The following is a 17,777-nucleotide window of genomic DNA, read 5'->3' on the forward strand; positions in this document are numbered from 1 at the left end:
CTGGGACAAAACCTCAGTTGACCTCTTGAGTTTACAAAGTTAAGGTCTTTTAAAGCGGATTTCTTACAGTGTCAGAGATGAAATACTTTGTAATCTCACGTTGAATTCCTCGTTTTTTAAGACTTTTCATTGAAATTGATGCGTTTATTGCCTTTCCACAGGGATATATACTCATGTGTCCTGCCTTTCTTCACCACTTTTCTCTCTGTTTGAATAAAGTTACAAAACCTCGTCTTGAGCCATCGTAAAAAAAAAAAAAGAAGAGAAAACTGGGATGAGGAGATAGGGAAATGACATGCGGCAAAGTACCAAGGGTCGAAATCGAGGACTATAGCCACTGTACATGAGGCGGGCGATATAACCACTAGGCTATTGGGTTTCCCCCTACTCTTCAAACTAAAAAAAAAAAGTTAATATGTCAATATTATAAGAATATTAGATTAGGAGATATCATTTTTATTTGACAGGATACACTCTACTTTTCACTTTTTTCCAGTGGCTCTTAACATTTAACTTAACTCTTATCATTGCTAAATTATGAATTCTTGTTTCAAAAATTGGCCCTAAAAAAACATTCTGGCATATCCTGAATTGCTCCGATTCATTGACAACATTTTGAAGTGTTGCCGATGAATCTCGAACTTTAAGACCTGGTGCAGGAGCCTCAATGTTTATGCAGGTGTGGTATCGTAAAGTTTCAAATTCTGGTATCGTGTCGTTTACTCCCACAATCTGTAGGCGCTCCGCTCGGCGGTATCGGAGGAGGAACCATCACGCGAGGCTGGAGGGGGGAGTTCTGCAGATGGCAGCTCAACCCTGGAATGTACCACTACAAAACGGTCACGGCGGACCAGGTAAACAGGATCCTGAACACACACATGTGAAACCACACAGAGGGACTTAGTTACAGGATGCGTTCTTGCTTTCTATAGATATTTTTTTTCCTATTTACGTCCCGCACAATAGCGGCTGACTTATTTCCAATCTCTGCAAACAAAGTCCAACGACTACTCCCGCCGCCTGCTAAATCACGGTTTACTTTGCAGATAAGAAGGAGGCGCTTATCTCCTCTATGGGGCTGCTTATGTACTAACATCTCCTGGTCCTCAGTCTACATGTATCGATCTATTTTCTTCTTCTCTGATGTTCTGTCCTGTTCTTGTGAAATTGAAACAGCCGTTTATCACATTGATGTCGTGCTAAAGCTGAACTATTGGACATTTTGGTCTATTTGAGACACAGATGACAGATCCCAGCGCTCAGCAGAGAGTCCTGTTTGAGGAACGGGCGTGACTCTTTTTCATCCTGGAAAAGCTCGCTCCATTGTCTCTGTCGTGCTTTTTTAACTTGCAGAACTGGCTGGGTGCTTTTTTTAGGTTCAGACATTTCCCCCAGGGGGTTATCAGAGGGCATTCTGGGGAAATGTAACCTCCACATGAAAAATGGGAGAAAATAAAGCATTCTCACATGTCCTCGTCTCTTTCTTAGTTTACGGTGTGTTTGCGGCGAGGTGGCCAAACGGTTTACCAGCAGGTGCTCTCTGTGGAGCGCCCGCCCACACTACAAGGCTGGAACTGGGGTTACTGTGGGGAGTACGCTTTCTACCACGCCCTGTACCCCCGAGCCTGGACCGTCTACCACCTGCCGGGACAGAATGTGACGCTCACCTGCAGACAGATCTCCCCCGTCATCCCACATGACTACAAGGTAGTACTGAGGCATCATGGGAACTTGATTTTAAAAAAGACACATTATGTACAGTATTTGTTAAAATGCTCCTTTTAAAAAAAAAAATCTTTCCACCATTTCTCTGCTTCCTCTCAGGACTCGAGCCTCCCCGTGGCGGTGTTTGTGTGGGACATAGAGAACAAGAATGACTTTGCACTCGAGGTCTCCATCATGTTCACCGTGGTCAACGGGTCGGGACACAAGGACGACAAGAGCGGGGGACACTGGAACGAACCATTCCACCTGGAGAAGGAGGGGGAGGCCGTGTCCGGGGTCTTACTACACCACTGCACTACAGTGAACCCTTACACCCTGAGCATCGCAGCCCGAGAGCAGGTTTCATTCACAATGTTCCGATTTAAGCAGCTTTGTAGAACAAGTAGTTCACCAGCAATAAACAGGATTACAAATACAAAAGTCCAAAACGCTTTAACGAGCATTAAGAGTTGGATTTAAAATGACTGTGTGTGTGTGTGTGTGTGTGTGTGTGTGTACCGTTTCAACAGCCTGACAGGATGGTCAGTCACCAGACGGCGTTCAGTCCAAAGGGAACCTGCAGCGGCCTGTGGAGTGACCTCATCACTGATGGACGGCTGGACTCTCCTACAGGTTTGTGGAGGGATGAGGCAGAGTCAAATGTAGAAGTAAAAAAAAAAAAAAAAAAAAGGCGGAAAAAGGAAGTGCAATGGAAAGAAACAATGGAAGCAGTTTTATAAGACGAGGAAGAGGAAGAAGACACACTTTATTACCCTGATGTGAAATTCAGAGTGAACTGGCACCACTTCAGCAACTAGTCTCAAATTCCATACTTTGGACTTGAACCGGCGACCCTCTTGTTCCCAGTCCAAGTCCCCGCATACTGAACTTCATAGAAAGTTTAAAGGTCACATATTATACACCATGTTTCTCTAACTCTAACATGTGTCTCTAGTCCGTCTACAAACCCCCCAATTATGAGAAAACTTCACCCTCTCCGTCTTTTAGCCTGCTCCACTTTTCAGAAAATGTGTGCTCAAACAGGCCGTTTGGAGATTTTCCCTTCATGACATCACAAAGGGCAGTAGCCCCTCCCCCAGGTGGGTGACACTCCCACAGCTAGGTGTTTGTTCTGCCCTCTGAGTCTGCCTTCTCACCGTAAACAATAGGGCATGGAGCGAGAAAGCCAGAGTATACCCAAGCACCTTCCAGAGAGGGGGCGTGGTCAGACACAGCTCATTTACATATTTAAAGGTACAGACACAGAAACAGCCTGTTCTGAGCAGGGCTGAAATAGAGGGATTTATAGACATGATCAAATACAGGATCAGAGTGGATTTAGAAGAAGACACTCCACAGACATGTTTTGGGAAGCTCTGAGACTTATTTAAACTTGTGTCAAAAGGAGGAAAATGTGTGACGTCAACACTTCCGTCCATGTTCAACCACTCCTGCGTTCTCCGTTGCGAGTCCACTTCAAAGGTGGAGCAGGGAAGTGGGATCAGATCACAATTGTTTACATTTGTCTCCATGGAGACGAATGTAATCAAATGAATGAAGCTGTTAAACTGCAATTCAGTCACTCAGGACACATTGTGATACCAGGTGTAAACAGATGTATGATTTCCTTCACATCCTTTACTAACCGCCTCTTGGTTTCCTTCCTCTTCTCTGTTATTTCCTCTGCAGGCTCGAGCCCACCGTCGCCTAAAGGAGAGAAGGTGGCGGCAGCGTTGGCCGTGGGCTGCTCCGTGCCAGCTCAGGGTCACAACGCGGTGGAGTTCTGCCTGGCCTGGGACATGCCCAAGATCACCTTCGGCTCAAGGGAGAGAGAGCACATCAGGTTACATGGACCATTAAAGTTCAACTCTTTGATGGCGTTTGTTGTTCTGCAGAAGTTGGAGTGAAGTTTGTGAAAGTTACAAGATCGCTAACGCCCGGTTTTAAGTGTCGCTCAAATGAAATGGAAAAAAAACAAAACAACCCGGCAATATATTGAAGGATGTTCCTCTTGCAGCAGTTTGAGATATTTTCATGGATCTTTCACAAGTTGCATCCAACATTTTTCTCCAAAGAATAAACAACCCTTTCTAAGAGCCAAGAAGAAACTGATGGAGTCTCATTTTGAAGGATATTTAAAACGGACCTGATTATGTCACCTTCAGTGCAAAAATCAAGATTTTGCAGAATATCTGTAACATGTGTGATGTCGCTTCATGTGTTTTTTGTTTCTCTCTCCAGGAGATACACTCGTTACTTTGGTACTCAAGGCGACGCGTCCCCCTCGCTCAGTCACTACGCACTCACTCACTACAGACGCTGGGAGAGGAGCATTGAGGAGTGGCAGAGACCCATCCTGCAGGACAGGTAGCTCACATCTCTCAAAGGTGAATCAGAGATGAACTCTTTTGTTTGTTGGTTGAACAGTACGTCCACTCGTTGCGTTTGCAGTTCTCTCCCCCACTGGTACAAGTCGGCTCTGTTTAACGAGCTGTACTTTGTGGCCGACGGGGGGACGGTGTGGACCGAGCTGCCGGAGGATGCCGACGTCAGCGGCGGCATCCGCAGCGAGGACGGGGGGCTTCCAGCTCAGCCTGACGTCATCAAGGAGTACGGACGATTCGCCTACCTGGAAGGTGAGTGACACAGGGACAAGCAGATGCAGCAGATTAGAGCCAACAAATAGTCTCGTGGGGAAACGAAGCTGAGAAATGAGAAACGGCTACTATTTTGACTCATTTTAACGAGCTTCCATTTCCTTTTTATTGAAAAGTTCAAATGAATCTCATGTTTCGGCTTCTCTTATGAGACTATTTATTTCTATTTCCATGTTCAATATGATTCTAAACTGAGTGTCTTCTTGATTTGGTCTGTTGGGCAAATAAACAAGATATTTAAAAAGTCACCTTCAAATGTTGGAAATGTATAAAACATCTGAAGTAACTTTAAAACATCAATAAAACCAGCTGCTCCACGTTGATGAGTAACGTCTACAAAACGTTTGATGTTGATCTCCGCCGTGCGAAAAAAAAACAACATCCTACATAACGGAGCAATGTTTAGAAAAACTCTGCTCACTGCCTGAATGAGGAAGCTGTGTGTGTGTGTGTGTGTGTGTGTGTGTGTGTGTGTGTGTGTGTGTGTGTGTGTGTGTGTGTGTGTGTGTGTGTGTGTGTGTGTGTGTGTGTGTGTGTGTGTGTGTGTGTGTGTGTGTGTGTGTGTGTGTGTGTGTGTGTGTGTGTGTGTGTGTGTGTGTGTGTGTGTGTGTGTGTGTGTGTGTGTGTGTGTGTGTGTGTGTGTGTGTGTGTGTGTGTGTGTGTGTGTGTGTGTGTGTGTGTGTGTGTGTGTGTGTGTGTGTGTGTGTGTGTGTGTGTGTGTGTGTGTGTGTGTGTGTGTGTGTGTGTGTGTGTGTGTGTGTGTGTGTGTGTGTGTGTGTGTGGTACTGAAGACGCTTTTCATCCAAAGTGACAAACATCAGAGAGTAAGAACGACACAAGCACAAGATCGACATGTAGAGAGGAGGAAACAACGTCAGGAAGTGCAAACAAACAGCTTACAGTCTGATCGGACACACAGGTGCTGACAGGAAGTGCACAACATCGACAGCTGTTCTTGAGGGTTCTGATCAGCATGAAAACCAAAATCTAAATATCGTCATCATTATCAAACAAAACCATCATCATCATCATTCGGTGTGTCGGTGTTCATGAAAGATAATCAAATAAATATAAATCAAATATAATGAAGTACTTTCAGCGACAATACAGTACAATCAGCAGTGTACGCTTACAGCTGAAGTAAACTTCTGGTAAATAAAGAATACAAATATGATGAGGATTTATTTTCATTAAACAGAAACAGTTCAATGAAATGAAGATGGCTCTCTCTGACTTTAAAGGTGCGGTGTGGAGTTTTGGTAGAAAAATGTGAAAGTTGGAGAAATTCACAGATTCTGTGGTACATGTTCATAACTCTATACACAAACTGTCCTCAGAGGAAAATCTGGTCCCTGGAACCCTGTTTGAAGATAAAATGATACGCGAGAAGTTTTGGTGGGGGGTCCGCGACAGTGAGAATGTAACCTAGCTTTTTAGCTGTAACAAAGTTCCAGGGACCCATTTTTTCCTTCGCATAAAGTTTTTGTATTTACTTCAGAAACTATAGAGGAGAAATGCTTCACTTCTCTAACTTTCAAATTTCACTACCCAAATCTACATAGTGCACCTTTAAAGGTCCCATATTCTGCTTTTTCTGGTTTTATATGCTCCGTAGCACAGTAGTGCTAACATGCTAATGTTTTTGCTCCCCTCGGAGCCAAAGTGGCTGCATTCCCAATATGGTAAAAGAGGCGGGACATTTCCGAGTACCGTGCTGAACGACTGACCAATTACGGCAGAGCCGACAGGCCGACCAATCAGCTCAGACTTGGCACACGTGAGGTCTCTGAACGTGGGCACTTCAGAGCCTCAGAGAGAGAGTCAGAAGCGAGCTGGTGCATGGAGCGGCTGTACATGAAAACAGACACTTTTTTAGAACTTTAGTTATTGTGAACATACTTTAGTAGATACATAGATTAAATATATGAACCACAAAAAGGGCATAATATGACCCCTTTAAGTACAAACATACAATTTTAAGGCTCTTAAACAATTTAAAAAATCCAAAAGTGTGAAATATAAATATAAATAAACAGCTATATAAAACATCTTTTATCTGTACTTGATGAGTGACAGTCCTAAGCTTTGATTATTTTCCAGGTCAGGAGTACAGAATGTACAACACATACGACGTGCACTTCTACGCCTCCTTTGCTCTCATCATGCTGTGGCCCAAACTCGCCTTGAGTTTGCAGTATGATATAGGTGGGTGTAGTTTTTTTATTATCAATAATTCAAACTTTGTCATGTTAAAAAAAAAAAGGCAATAGCAAGGCGACGTTTGACAACATAAATCTGTCCTCAGCCGGCAGTGTGGTCAGTGTAGACCCCACAGAGAGGCTCCACCTGATGAGCGGCATTCACTCTCCTGTAAAGGCCAAAAACGTGGTGCCTCACGACATCGGAGACCCAGGTAGGAGACATGATATCAATTACGACTTTAAAGAAAGTGATGTTTAATGAACAACCTTTTGAAGCAGACAAAAAAACACCATGACTGTGTCTGTAGACGACGAGCCCTGGCAGAGGGTGAACGCCTACCTTATCCACGACACTGCAGACTGGAAGGACCTGAACCTGAAGTTCGTCCTGCAGGTCTACAGGGACTTTCATCTCACGCGGGACACGCAGTACCTCCGGGACATGTGGCCAGTCTGCCAGGTAGTACTGAGCAGATGGGCTTAAAAGGATTGCGATCGGGAGTCATCTGTAGACGTGTTAACAGAACTGGAGTAGGCTTCTATCACATGCTTAAGAGTTTTGTTTTTTGATGATTTTTCTTCCAGGCTGTGATGGAGTCGGAGATGAAGTTTGACCTGGATGGAGATGGACTGATAGAGAACTCTGGCTATGCAGACCAGACTTACGACGGTTGGACTGTGACTGGACCAAGGTAAGAGGATGAACAGTTATGGACTAAAATGCTTCTTTTTTTTTTTTTTTACATGACACACAAATAAAGATCTGTATGAACCAATCAAAACAACGACACTGGTGTGCAATCCATTTAGCTCCTAGTTGAACAACCACCAGAGATATGGCATGATGGGAGTTAATGACCAACAATAGTCTTGTTTGTTATTCGTTGATGTTGCCATTTTGGATGTTTACAAAAGATCTGCCGCTGTTACAGAAATAGATGTGTTTGGCTCAACCTCAATCAGGTCAGATGGAAATGTGTCTGATTGGGACGAGAATAAGAACATGATTTAGCAGAATGGTTGGGGTAAATTAAAACAACAAGAAAATTAATATTATTTGTTCTACTACATAGGAATCCCTCCTTTTGGTGAGATTTTTTTAAATATATAAATTCTGTTTAAGACAACTGCCACCAAAATCTTTCAACAAATAAGACTCTGGTGTTTGTTTTCTATTTCCCAGTGCGTACTGTGGCGGGCTGTGGTTGGCGTCCCTGTGTGTGATGTGCAAGATGGCTCGACTGGTGGACAGCGAGGAGACATTCCAACGCTACAGGGACATCCTGGACAGAGGCAGCGCTGCTTTTGATAAACTGCTGTGGAACGGTGAGCAGACGCTGTTTTCCACAATATGCACTCTTAAAGATTTCTAAAGAATTTCAAAGCAAAACTTCAGGAGTTTTTCAGGACTTTGTGAAAACACTACTAGTAAAGCTTTTGATGTTATCAGATTTTTCACAGTCAGTGTAAGTATTTTTGCAGCCAAATCATAGAGACTTAACAGGCCTCCTCTTTATTTTCCTTTCACATTTAGGCAAATACTATAACTACGACAGCAGTGGGAGAGACCTTTCTAACAGTGTCATGTCTGATCAGTGCGCTGGTCACTGGTTCCTGAGAGCTTCCGGACTTGGAGACGGAGAATACCAGGTGAGTTTAAACACGAGTTTTTATCCTTTACTAGCAGTACAAAAACATAATCCATCTTATGCAGCTGGTTTTATGTTCTTCTTTTTTTTTCACACTGGGATAGTGACGAGGAATTCTCTAAAAAAAACAACATGTTTTTACGTTAGCAAACATGTCATCCTTTGCCTGTAAACTACACAAACATTTCTAAAGGAATGTTTTCAGATCAGGAAAGTGTTCAAAGCTTTGTTGTCTCAACATCACTCTTATCTCGCTGCAGGCTTTTCCCAAAGAAAAAATCCAGAGCGCTCTTAAATCTGTCTTCGACTTGAATGTGATGAGCTTTGCTGGGGGTCAGATGGGGGCGGTTAACGGCATGCGTCCTGAAGGAGTGGTGGACCGCTCCAGTGTTCAGTCAGACGAGGTCTGGATTGGAGTGGTGTATGGACTGGCTGCCACTATGATCCATGAGGTAAGAGTGTGTGTGTGTGTGTGTACTGAATCTTGTCACTACCATGACATGTTTCTTCATTAGCCTAGAAATTATGATTTTTTTGCCTGAAAGTCTGACCCTCAGGAATCATGCAATTTCAAAAGACACAAAAGTTTTTATGAGGAGGCTGTTAGGTTTGAGTTTTAGGGTTTGGACCCCAGAATGCAGAACATGGAAACAAAAGTCAGTCTTAAGATGTTTTAATGTAGCTTGTAGCAAAATAAAAGGCTGAAGGCAGTTGGTGGCAATAGAGGACGGGCTGGCACAGGAGAACTCAAAGACAGCAAGGCCAAACAGAAATCCAAAACGAGGAGGTGAGGCTCACCGGCAGGCTGCACACAAAAACAGAAAACCGGTCAGTCCATGATACAAGAACAAAAAAATCACGTTCAAAGTTCTTCAAGGTAAGGCTAGTAGTGTGACACAGTTTACCGACTGCAAAAGGAATAATCTGGCACAGGAGTTGAGTCTCGATCTGTCTTTAAGGCCTGAGTGATGACCTGATGAGATTCAGGTGCTCAGCCAGCCACACTCCACTGCACACACACTGCAAGAGAGAAAACAGAAAACAGAAGGAGGGGAAACAAACACAAAGTGACACCAAATGTATCAAAAACTAACACCATGACAGAGGCGCCTTACTGCTGCCTTGTTTCCCAATGTCTCATATTAGGACGTTTTCACACCTACAGTTTGTTTTCTCCGGTCCGAATCATGGACTACTTTGTCACATTGTTGCATAATAAGCTAAATAAACTAAAACCAATACATTTTTATTTCTGTAAAAACGTTACTCCTACTAAAAAAGTAAAGGAAAAGATGAGTAAACTTTTTCATAAATAATGCCAAAGAGGCACAAATTGGTTAATAGCAATTCAACAGATGACAGAAAAAACTAGTTTTTGATGCTACAAATTCTGTTGTCCATCTTCCTTCTCTCTTAGGGTATGCATGAGGAGGGTATGCGCACAGCAGAGGGTTGTTATCGGACTGTTTGGGAGAGGCTGGGCATGGCCTTCCAGACTCCCGAAGCTTACTGCGAGAAGGGCATCTACCGCTCCCTGGCATACATGCGGCCTCTGAGCATCTGGGCTATGCAGCTGGCCCTGAACACTTCAAAGAAGGATCAGAACACATCGGACCAGAACGGAGCATCAGACGGGGAGCAAGGACAGGATCTGAGAGAGTCAGAGCTCGGACCTGAGAAGTAGGACTGGTGTGATTTAGACAAGTACCGCCGGTTCCTTTGAAACCCCCCCAGGCAGACGCGATTCTCATCTACACACCAAACCTCGATACAGAACACAAATTTGACCTTCTTAATGTTTAGAATGCTTCAAATGTTTTGTTATTTGAGGCTTCAAGTCAGAACTTAAATGGTTTTTTTTTGCCCAACAAAGTCGGTAGCTACTGTAGATCCTGATCAGATGTAGAGTTTAAGAGTTTTTTAAGGGACTGAAAATGGTTTCTGATTTTTTAAGTTATGGTGGCAGCCATGCATTATCGAAATCATAGCCAGTGAGCGTTTGCTGATTTCAAATAGACCTTGTTTTTAGACAACATACTGTTTATTTGCACTACATTTCCTGATCATGTCAAACGCCATGATTAGAAACTTTTCATGCTAACTATTTGAGGACTGTTAATTATTACATCAGCCACATGTACCGGTAGTCATTACTGTAACAGTTGAAATGACACCAGTGGACTGTTAAATAAAGCTGTATTTGAATTACTTCTCAATCAGAAATGTGGATATTTGTAAAAGAAAAGGTTTCACTTTTCCTTGACCTAAATTTGAATGCTGTACTAAATGAGATCATGTGTGATGGAAATTGTTTTATTTTATTTGATAGAAATTGGTGCCTTGCTGCATGTTGGCCTATGTCTACAGTATATTCATGTAGCGGCAAGCGTTTTATAAAATACTCATGACAATCATGTGGAATAAATTAACTAAATAAGATCAAACAGAAGGTTGTGTTTTGAATTAAACGTACTGTTAAGAGTATTTTTTTTTAAAACATATATATCTGATGCCTCCATAAGACCTTCAAGAGGAAGACCGACTGTTTCTCTAGTTCATTTTTAATGCCTGTCATCACTGGTACACAGTGGCGATTCTAGAGCCTGTTGGGGACCTTTTAGGCCGCTGTTACCTGCCTTGCCTGTTGATAAGCAGCGCCTAAAAGAAGGTAGGAAGAGACGTACCATGCCTATAAAAAATATTCCATGAATTGTTATTACTCTCGTTAGCTACCAGCCAACATTCAGTCACTACAGAAAATGTATAAAGTACATACCGTACACTAATGACAATAAATGTACACATATTGAGGAACCGATTAATTAAAGTCTACTCTAGAGAAAACAGAGGTGTGCCAATAATGGACTGGTAAAGAAAATATAATTATAACAGAGGAGGCTACAGGGCTGGTATTTACAGAAGGGTGGGACATCCTAACAGATGATGGGGCAAGGCCAGTGGTCCTCACAGAGGCTGCAGAGGTGGTCCTCACAAAGGATGGGGCAGGGCCGGTGGTGCTCACAGAGGCCGTAGGAGGAGAGGGGCTTGGAGCCCTCACAGAGGATGGAGGAGAGGAAGAGCTGGGGGTCCTCACAGAGGCCGTAGGAGGAGAGGGGCTTGGAGCCCTCACAGAGGATGGAGGAGAGGAAGAGCTGGGGGTCCTCACAGAGGCCGTAGGAGGAGAGGGGCTTGGAGCCCTCACAGAGGATGGAGGAGAGGAAGAGCTGGGGCTCCTCCTAGCCACTAAATTGGGCTTCATTTGGGCAGACAGTGCCCCACCTAGGCGTGATTTGTTGAACTGAAAGGAGAAACAGAGCTGGATAGATTAGATAACTTGGTTACAAAGTAAAATCATTTTTCATTTATCAATATTGAACAAATAAAAAAACAAAGTAACGTCAACAAGGCAGGTATGCTAGCTGTTTACACTAACCTTTAAATCTTAGCGAATTTACATTTGAAAAAAACAACTGAACATCAAGTAAGGACATTTGTGTTTGGAAGATTATTTCTTTGTTGTAACAATGCTTCTTGGCAATCAATCTTATACCGTTGGAAAGCCTGTTTATTTCCCGTTTAAATGGTGCCACCTTTGTAAGGAACATGCATTTGTGGGATGAGCAGCAGAGCTGAGTATGTGGGTTGCGCCCATGAAAAACTTGCCAAATCTTCTCTGCCAATGCCAAACATTTTACGGAGATAAGATAAACAGTGAGTATCCGCAGTCACTTTGATCATATTTGAATAATTTCTTTAAATATCCAAAGTGAAGATAGAAGTCTTGAGGTTTCCTGCCACTGATACCAGACGTATCAAACTTTCCGGATTTTATTTTGGTTGTATCATGTGATACGCTGATTCCAGAAATTGTGTATATTTGGCATTCATAAGACGACATCAGTCATATCAGAAAAATATCTGAACTCCATATTCTGATGATCCAAATCCGGAGACAAGATATGCTCCAGATATGACATTTTCCTACTCCATGATCGGAGAGTATCCACCACAGATTTCATCATATTAGTCAAAGTTTAAAAATATCTGGGTAAAATCATCTCCGGTTTCTGGGGTGTTTCGCGCACAGTGGAGACCAGGCTTTTAAAAAAAAATAGGGCAAAAATGCCTTGTACCTCAGTGGGTTAATGTGGGTGTTCCAGTATGTGGATTCGTTATGGCGTTGCCGAGGCGTGAAAGTCACAACACAATGGGAGCTCTACATACACATGCACTCAGGCATGCAAACACACAGCACTGCTCCACCCAGCCGGCTCAAAAGTTACATTTTGCCTCCGGTCCTACCGCCGACGGTGGCTCGGTGGACTCCACCCAACCATTCCAACTCCTTGAGTAACACATTGCAGGCGATTCTCCAGGATAACAACATTCAACACACATTTGACTAATCTCTCGCATCCTCAAACACTGACTCCAACTTTTTCTTTTAATAACCAATTAGCTGGACTTTCCTGAATGCCTTGCTATGTGTACCAACAGACTCCCTTCTCTTGTTATTTAAACAATTATCCTGTTAGGTTTGTTTTGTCACACTAAAGATCAGAGGTTGTTGTTTTTAACTTTATCCTCCCTTGAAACTGCTTGATAAAGCGCTCGAGAGTACCTCACAGGGGCGCGTCTTTATCTAGAAATAGAGCATGCTTTTTGTAACCTAGAACCCTCCGTGGCTCTGCTAAGTATGTCACCATCCCCCGCTGTTGCAGAGCACACAGATAAAGAGAGACTGGTCATCTATAGGTAGCAACATCGTCTCTGTGGCGCAATCGGTTAGCGCGTTCGGCTGTTAACCGAAAGGTTGGTGGTTCGAGCCCACCCAGGGACGTCGCTTTTGACCTCTAAACAATAACCACAAAAGAAGACAATGGACTGCAAACAGAAACACGCAGTACACAGTTGGGAGAGTGGGGGATGGTGGCTGATTAATAAAGACACCTCTACCTTTAATTCACCTTTTGAAGAATCTACATTTCCAGCAGTTTACCTCTCTCCTTATTAACACCTGGTAAATGGTTTGAAAATAAAATGTCAATATCATAGTTTTCCAACTCTTAAATATGAGTACTGGTATTGTCTTTACCGCAAAAGAAATGCACGTTTCATTGACTAAAGATCAAAAACAAGCACATGGATGATCTTTTTAGGCTACAGGGGCACTCAAAAAAAAAGAAAAAGATCTCGTCCCTGGGTGGGCTCGAACCACCAACCTTTCGGTTAACAGCCGAACGCGCTAACCAATTGCGCCACAGAGACAAGGTTGCTACATGTGGATCACAACTCACTCTTTATATATACATGCTCTGCAACAACGGGGGTTGGGACATATCCTGCAGAGACAGCAGCGTACATGCACAAGACAATCATTCAGTGGGGGGAAAGAGGCTGTCTGTAGCCCGGCTAGCTCAGTCGGTAGAGCATGAGACTCTTAATCTCAGGGTCGTGGGTTCGAGCCCCACGTTGGGCGTGGCATTTTAGATGTCTTGTCGCAGCTGATGATTTTATGCAGCTTGTTATACGTGAAGGTATATTAGCTCTGCACTGGGGGAGAATGAGACAGACAAGCTGCACAGGATCACCGCTGTGGAGGGAGGGGTGTATCATAGTTTGATACGCTCAGCGGTTAGAGCTCAAGACACTCAAAAAGTTGGGTGTCACATTTTAGTCTCTTTCTTGGCCCCACTTGTGTATTTTATGATGTTGCCGTTTTCCTACTCGTGAGCACTAACAGCGTGTCTGCTAATGCCAGAGCAGACACCGTAAAATCAGTTCGACTGCCTGATCGTTTCCTATTTACCAGAAAATAACCTTGTTACCTTGTACTTAGATATGTGGCCAAGACATCTGCTTGTGCCTTGGAAATCACAGCCTCTAACTGGAAAAGATTAGCGCCCAACGTGGGGCTCGAACCCACGACCCTGAGATTAAGAGTCTCATGCTCTACCGACTGAGCTAGCCGGGCTGCTGTGCAATGCTTTGGGGGAGGGGCTTAAAAACATGCAGTTCCCTACGGAGAGGACTGCTGGATTATTACAGCCTTTCCATTGTCAAACCATTTTGTTTTTAACTTGAGGACAAAATAGCTTATTTTGCAAAAATGCACAAACATGCCCCTTTTACATGGCCTATTTCTGGCAGGACTGTTCTGCCCTCTGCCTTGCTGTTATTTAAATGACAGAGCGGGTAGTGTATTGTCTTTCTGCATTGTAGTAGAAAGCCTCTTCTGCCTCTTCTACCCACCCTTCATTTGCTTTTGGCCTCTGGAACTGTCAATCTGCTGTGAATAAAACTGAATTCATTCAAGCACTTGCAAAAATGTCAGACATTCAGGCACTTGCCCTGACTGAAACCTGGACCCGCCCAGAAAACACAGCCACACCAGCTGCTCTTTCTGTTGACACAGTGTTCTCGCACACACCCCGCTCTGTTGGACGTGGAGGTGGTACAGGTATCCTCATTTCTAATACCTGGAAATTCAATAAACTCTTCCCACTGAGCAACAACTCCTCATTTGAATATCACACAATCACCAGGGTGTAATCTGAACTGGACATGCTACTCTCAGAAATCCCTGATGATGGAACACCACTGATTGTAATGGGAGACATGAATATACACACTGATAAAGCCCAGGCAACAGACTCTCCTATCCTCATTTGACCTCACGCAGGTCCCAACTCCTCCTACCCACAAAGCTGGCAACACTCTTGATTTAATCCTGACTCGGAACTGCTCGACAGCAAACCTGACTGTCACCCCTCTGCATCTATCAGACCACTTCTTTATTCAATTCACAATCTCCTTGCAGGAACTCCCTCAGGCACACCCACAAATGGTGTCATACCACCAAAACATGCGATCGCTCAAGCCAGCTCAGCTGTCTAATGAGGTAAAGGTAATTTGTTGAATTTGTTTTAATATTCGAGATTGCAATATTGCAAGTTTCTGGAGGGACTGAGCTGGTAGTTTAAAGTAGAGGTCTGCAACCCGACCCGAGCCCTACGGTGCCCAAAGCCAGACCTCGGTTAGGCTCACGTTGGGTCTGTTTTCTCCCTGCAAAAGTACTCACCCAAGTCTATGTGGTTCACAAGGCAGACCCCTACATGCTACATGACAACTTTTACCTGAACCTGAACAAGTCCAGACACATTAGAGGACATCATGCTTTGGATCTATTAAGTTGCCATGTTCTTTGTAGAAACTCAAACTAGCTAAACTGTGCTATTTACCACAGATTTTTTTTTTTTTAATGAAGAGTTGGAGAACAGGGCTTCATGTCTCTGTGGCGCAATTGGTTAGCGCGTTCGGCTGTTAACCGAAAGGTTGGTGGTTCAAGCCCACCCAGGGACGTACCTTTTCTGTTACGCTCATCACAAAAATCTTAGATAATACAAATGACAGCAATATTTGAACTAACTAATCCATTTGAACTTTTGTTTACAGTAAACAAAAATAAAAAAATAAAGAAGACATAATAGTAGCAGCATAAAAACCTCAAGACATGAAAAACAAAAAAGTATTGCGCCCAACGTGGGGCTCGAACCCACGACCCTGAGATTAAGAGTCTCATGCTCTACCGACTGAGCTAGCCGGGCTGCTGTGCAACACTTAGGGGGAGGGGCTTAAAAACGTGCAGTTCCCTCTGAAAGCCCTTCTCATTGGAGGACTACAGCTGCCTTTCCACGGCCAAACTATTTTGTTTTTTAATGTAGGGTCACAAAGTTTAATAAAGATGGACGCTTTGAGATCACAATCAAGTCAGTTATGATTAAAGTAGTCTGTTATGAGTCATGTGTTGACCATACAAGTCTCCAATAAATCTAAGTATTTAAGGGCTAAGCATGGCTATTTAGGTTGAGATTTATCATTATTATAAATATGATGGTTTATTAATGTAAGTGTGCATATAAATCTCTTTTTTTGGTTAAAATCTTCCCACGAGAAAGAACATGGCATACTAAGGCCAAAGCGACCTTGTTATAGCTTTGTGCTTTGCAGGAACATGGGTAGGGGGTTTATCCATGACTATTTCTGTCGGGTAGTTTGTGTGAACTGGGCTGTGTGGAAGACATCTCGATTGTTATCTGGTGCTGTGTCATTGGAAGAGTATCTATTCCACTATTTATATGAGGGGGTATATCTGTGTGGGTTATGTATGCATGCATCTACCTTGGTAATGTTAAATTAATCAATTTATCTATCTCTATATGTCTGCTTGTCTAATTTTTCCTATAAATAATATATTCAATTTAATTAAGATGGCATAGATAAGCAAAGACGCTCAAGCCATAGATGTGGCAAAATGAGGGGTACTTGATGTGATTTTTTATCTGTACTCGCTCAGCAAAGGAAATAGAAATTAAGTTTGATAATGCTGGGTTTTCCCCCTGATTTTGTGGATGGGAATGTTTAGTGAAAGAAAGTAAATAAGTTAAGTTTATACAAAAAATACAGATCTAAAAAATGAAGTGAAAAAGAAACACAAAGTATTTGTAGATGTAGTTTGATGTGAACGTTATCACTGGTAAAATAGTATATCTTAAAGGTTCTGTAAAACAATTTAGAAAGCCTCATAACACTTAACAGCTGCTCTCCAATGAACATGATACAAAAAGCAGGCAGTCAGGATGAGTCAAATTAATTTCACTTACCTTAAATCTGTTTCAGCTGCTGCTCCACTTAACAAAGTAGGCCTATACCTAGAAAGTAAAACACAAAAACAATGTATTTGTTGGCTTGTCTAAAGGCTTCCAATGAGTCCCAAAATGTAGTGCTCCATTAACCAGGTGCTGAACCCAAGTCAAGCAGTTTTAACCATTTCCCTCTCCATTTAATCTTAATTTCAACATTAGTCCACTGCACGTCCATTTTATTTCACAAAACCTATCAAATGAACAAAAAAATAGATCAACGTCTGACTTTTAATTACTCAATTAACGTTAATTAATGTTTAATTAATGATTTTTTTTTTTTACACACCTGACATTTTTTCTAGTCGTTAAAACCACGTGGTCATTACCTTTTTCACCCCTTATTATTTGCTATTACCGTGTAATTCTAACCAATAATTAAAATGACTTTCACACTCTTACCGTGAAAGCAGGCCGTAAAGGTGGCTAGCTGGTTCAGGTGTTCAACTCGACGTTTTGGGGTCCAGGTGAAAAGCAAAACATAATTAAAAACATCCCAAACGAGTCTCACAAGATGCATTTCCACATATTTATCTTTGAGGAACTAACTAACTATGTTGACACACATTTTTAAACAAACTTTTGAGGTGCAACACCTGACCCAACTTTTCTCTTTTCTCGGCAGAGTTGAAAGGGGAGAGGAGGAAGGGGGGCTGCTGGGTAAAGAAAATTATTCAATCGTCCAAAACTTTATCCACAGTGAAGAGGCTTTACATGAATTAATTTGGTTTCCTTCCTAAACGAGTAGGCTTGTTATTATTGCAAATGTTTATTTAGGTCTATATAATAATAATAATAATAATAATAATAATAATAATAATAATAATAATAACTTTATTTAAATAGCACCTTTTAAAAACACAG

General features: G+C 42.6%; 1 protein-coding gene, 1 long non-coding RNA gene and 6 other non-coding genes across 8 annotated transcripts in view; 4 read left to right on the forward strand and 4 right to left on the reverse strand.

The window, feature by feature from the left end:
* Window positions 1-10,694, forward strand: part of gba2 (glucosidase, beta (bile acid) 2) — a 16,987-nt gene extending 6,293 nt beyond the window's left edge. The window contains exons 3-17 of the mRNA XM_061031649.1: window positions 739-854; window positions 1,489-1,707; window positions 1,825-2,064; window positions 2,235-2,337; window positions 3,394-3,547; window positions 3,946-4,071; window positions 4,156-4,340; window positions 6,462-6,566; window positions 6,667-6,774; window positions 6,871-7,022; window positions 7,148-7,254; window positions 7,746-7,888; window positions 8,097-8,212; window positions 8,472-8,663; window positions 9,629-10,694. Of these exons, the coding sequence (XP_060887632.1) occupies window positions 739-854; window positions 1,489-1,707; window positions 1,825-2,064; window positions 2,235-2,337; window positions 3,394-3,547; window positions 3,946-4,071; window positions 4,156-4,340; window positions 6,462-6,566; window positions 6,667-6,774; window positions 6,871-7,022; window positions 7,148-7,254; window positions 7,746-7,888; window positions 8,097-8,212; window positions 8,472-8,663; window positions 9,629-9,895 (2,333 nt within the window). The 3' untranslated portion in view covers window positions 9,896-10,694. The remainder of the gene's footprint in view (window positions 1-738; window positions 855-1,488; window positions 1,708-1,824; window positions 2,065-2,234; window positions 2,338-3,393; window positions 3,548-3,945; window positions 4,072-4,155; window positions 4,341-6,461; window positions 6,567-6,666; window positions 6,775-6,870; window positions 7,023-7,147; window positions 7,255-7,745; window positions 7,889-8,096; window positions 8,213-8,471; window positions 8,664-9,628) is intronic.
* A 597-nt stretch (window positions 10,695-11,291) lies between these two features.
* LOC132958659 (uncharacterized) lies at window positions 11,292-17,522 on the reverse strand. The gene is made up of 3 exons (XR_009666808.1): window positions 17,316-17,522; window positions 16,875-16,922; window positions 11,292-11,509 (listed from the first exon to the last, which is right to left on the reverse strand). It is a non-coding gene; the product is annotated as an uncharacterized LOC132958659 (long non-coding RNA).
* Window positions 12,978-13,051, forward strand: trnan-guu (transfer RNA asparagine (anticodon GUU)). Its single transcript has one exon. It is a non-coding gene; the product is annotated as a tRNA-Asn (tRNA).
* Window positions 13,406-13,479, reverse strand: trnan-guu (transfer RNA asparagine (anticodon GUU)). The gene has a single exon. It is a non-coding gene; the product is annotated as a tRNA-Asn (tRNA).
* On the forward strand, window positions 13,618-13,690 carry trnak-cuu (transfer RNA lysine (anticodon CUU)). The gene has a single exon. It is a non-coding gene; the product is annotated as a tRNA-Lys (tRNA).
* On the reverse strand, window positions 14,113-14,185 carry trnak-cuu (transfer RNA lysine (anticodon CUU)). Its single transcript has one exon. It is a non-coding gene; the product is annotated as a tRNA-Lys (tRNA).
* On the forward strand, window positions 15,500-15,573 carry trnan-guu (transfer RNA asparagine (anticodon GUU)). Its single transcript has one exon. It is a non-coding gene; the product is annotated as a tRNA-Asn (tRNA).
* Window positions 15,746-15,818, reverse strand: trnak-cuu (transfer RNA lysine (anticodon CUU)). Its single transcript has one exon. It is a non-coding gene; the product is annotated as a tRNA-Lys (tRNA).
* Window positions 17,523-17,777: the final 255 nt, after the last annotated feature.

Source organism: Labrus mixtus, chromosome 23 (assembly GCF_963584025.1).
Source record: "Labrus mixtus chromosome 23, fLabMix1.1, whole genome shotgun sequence".
Classification (NCBI taxonomy): domain Eukaryota; kingdom Metazoa; phylum Chordata; class Actinopteri; order Labriformes; family Labridae; genus Labrus; species Labrus mixtus.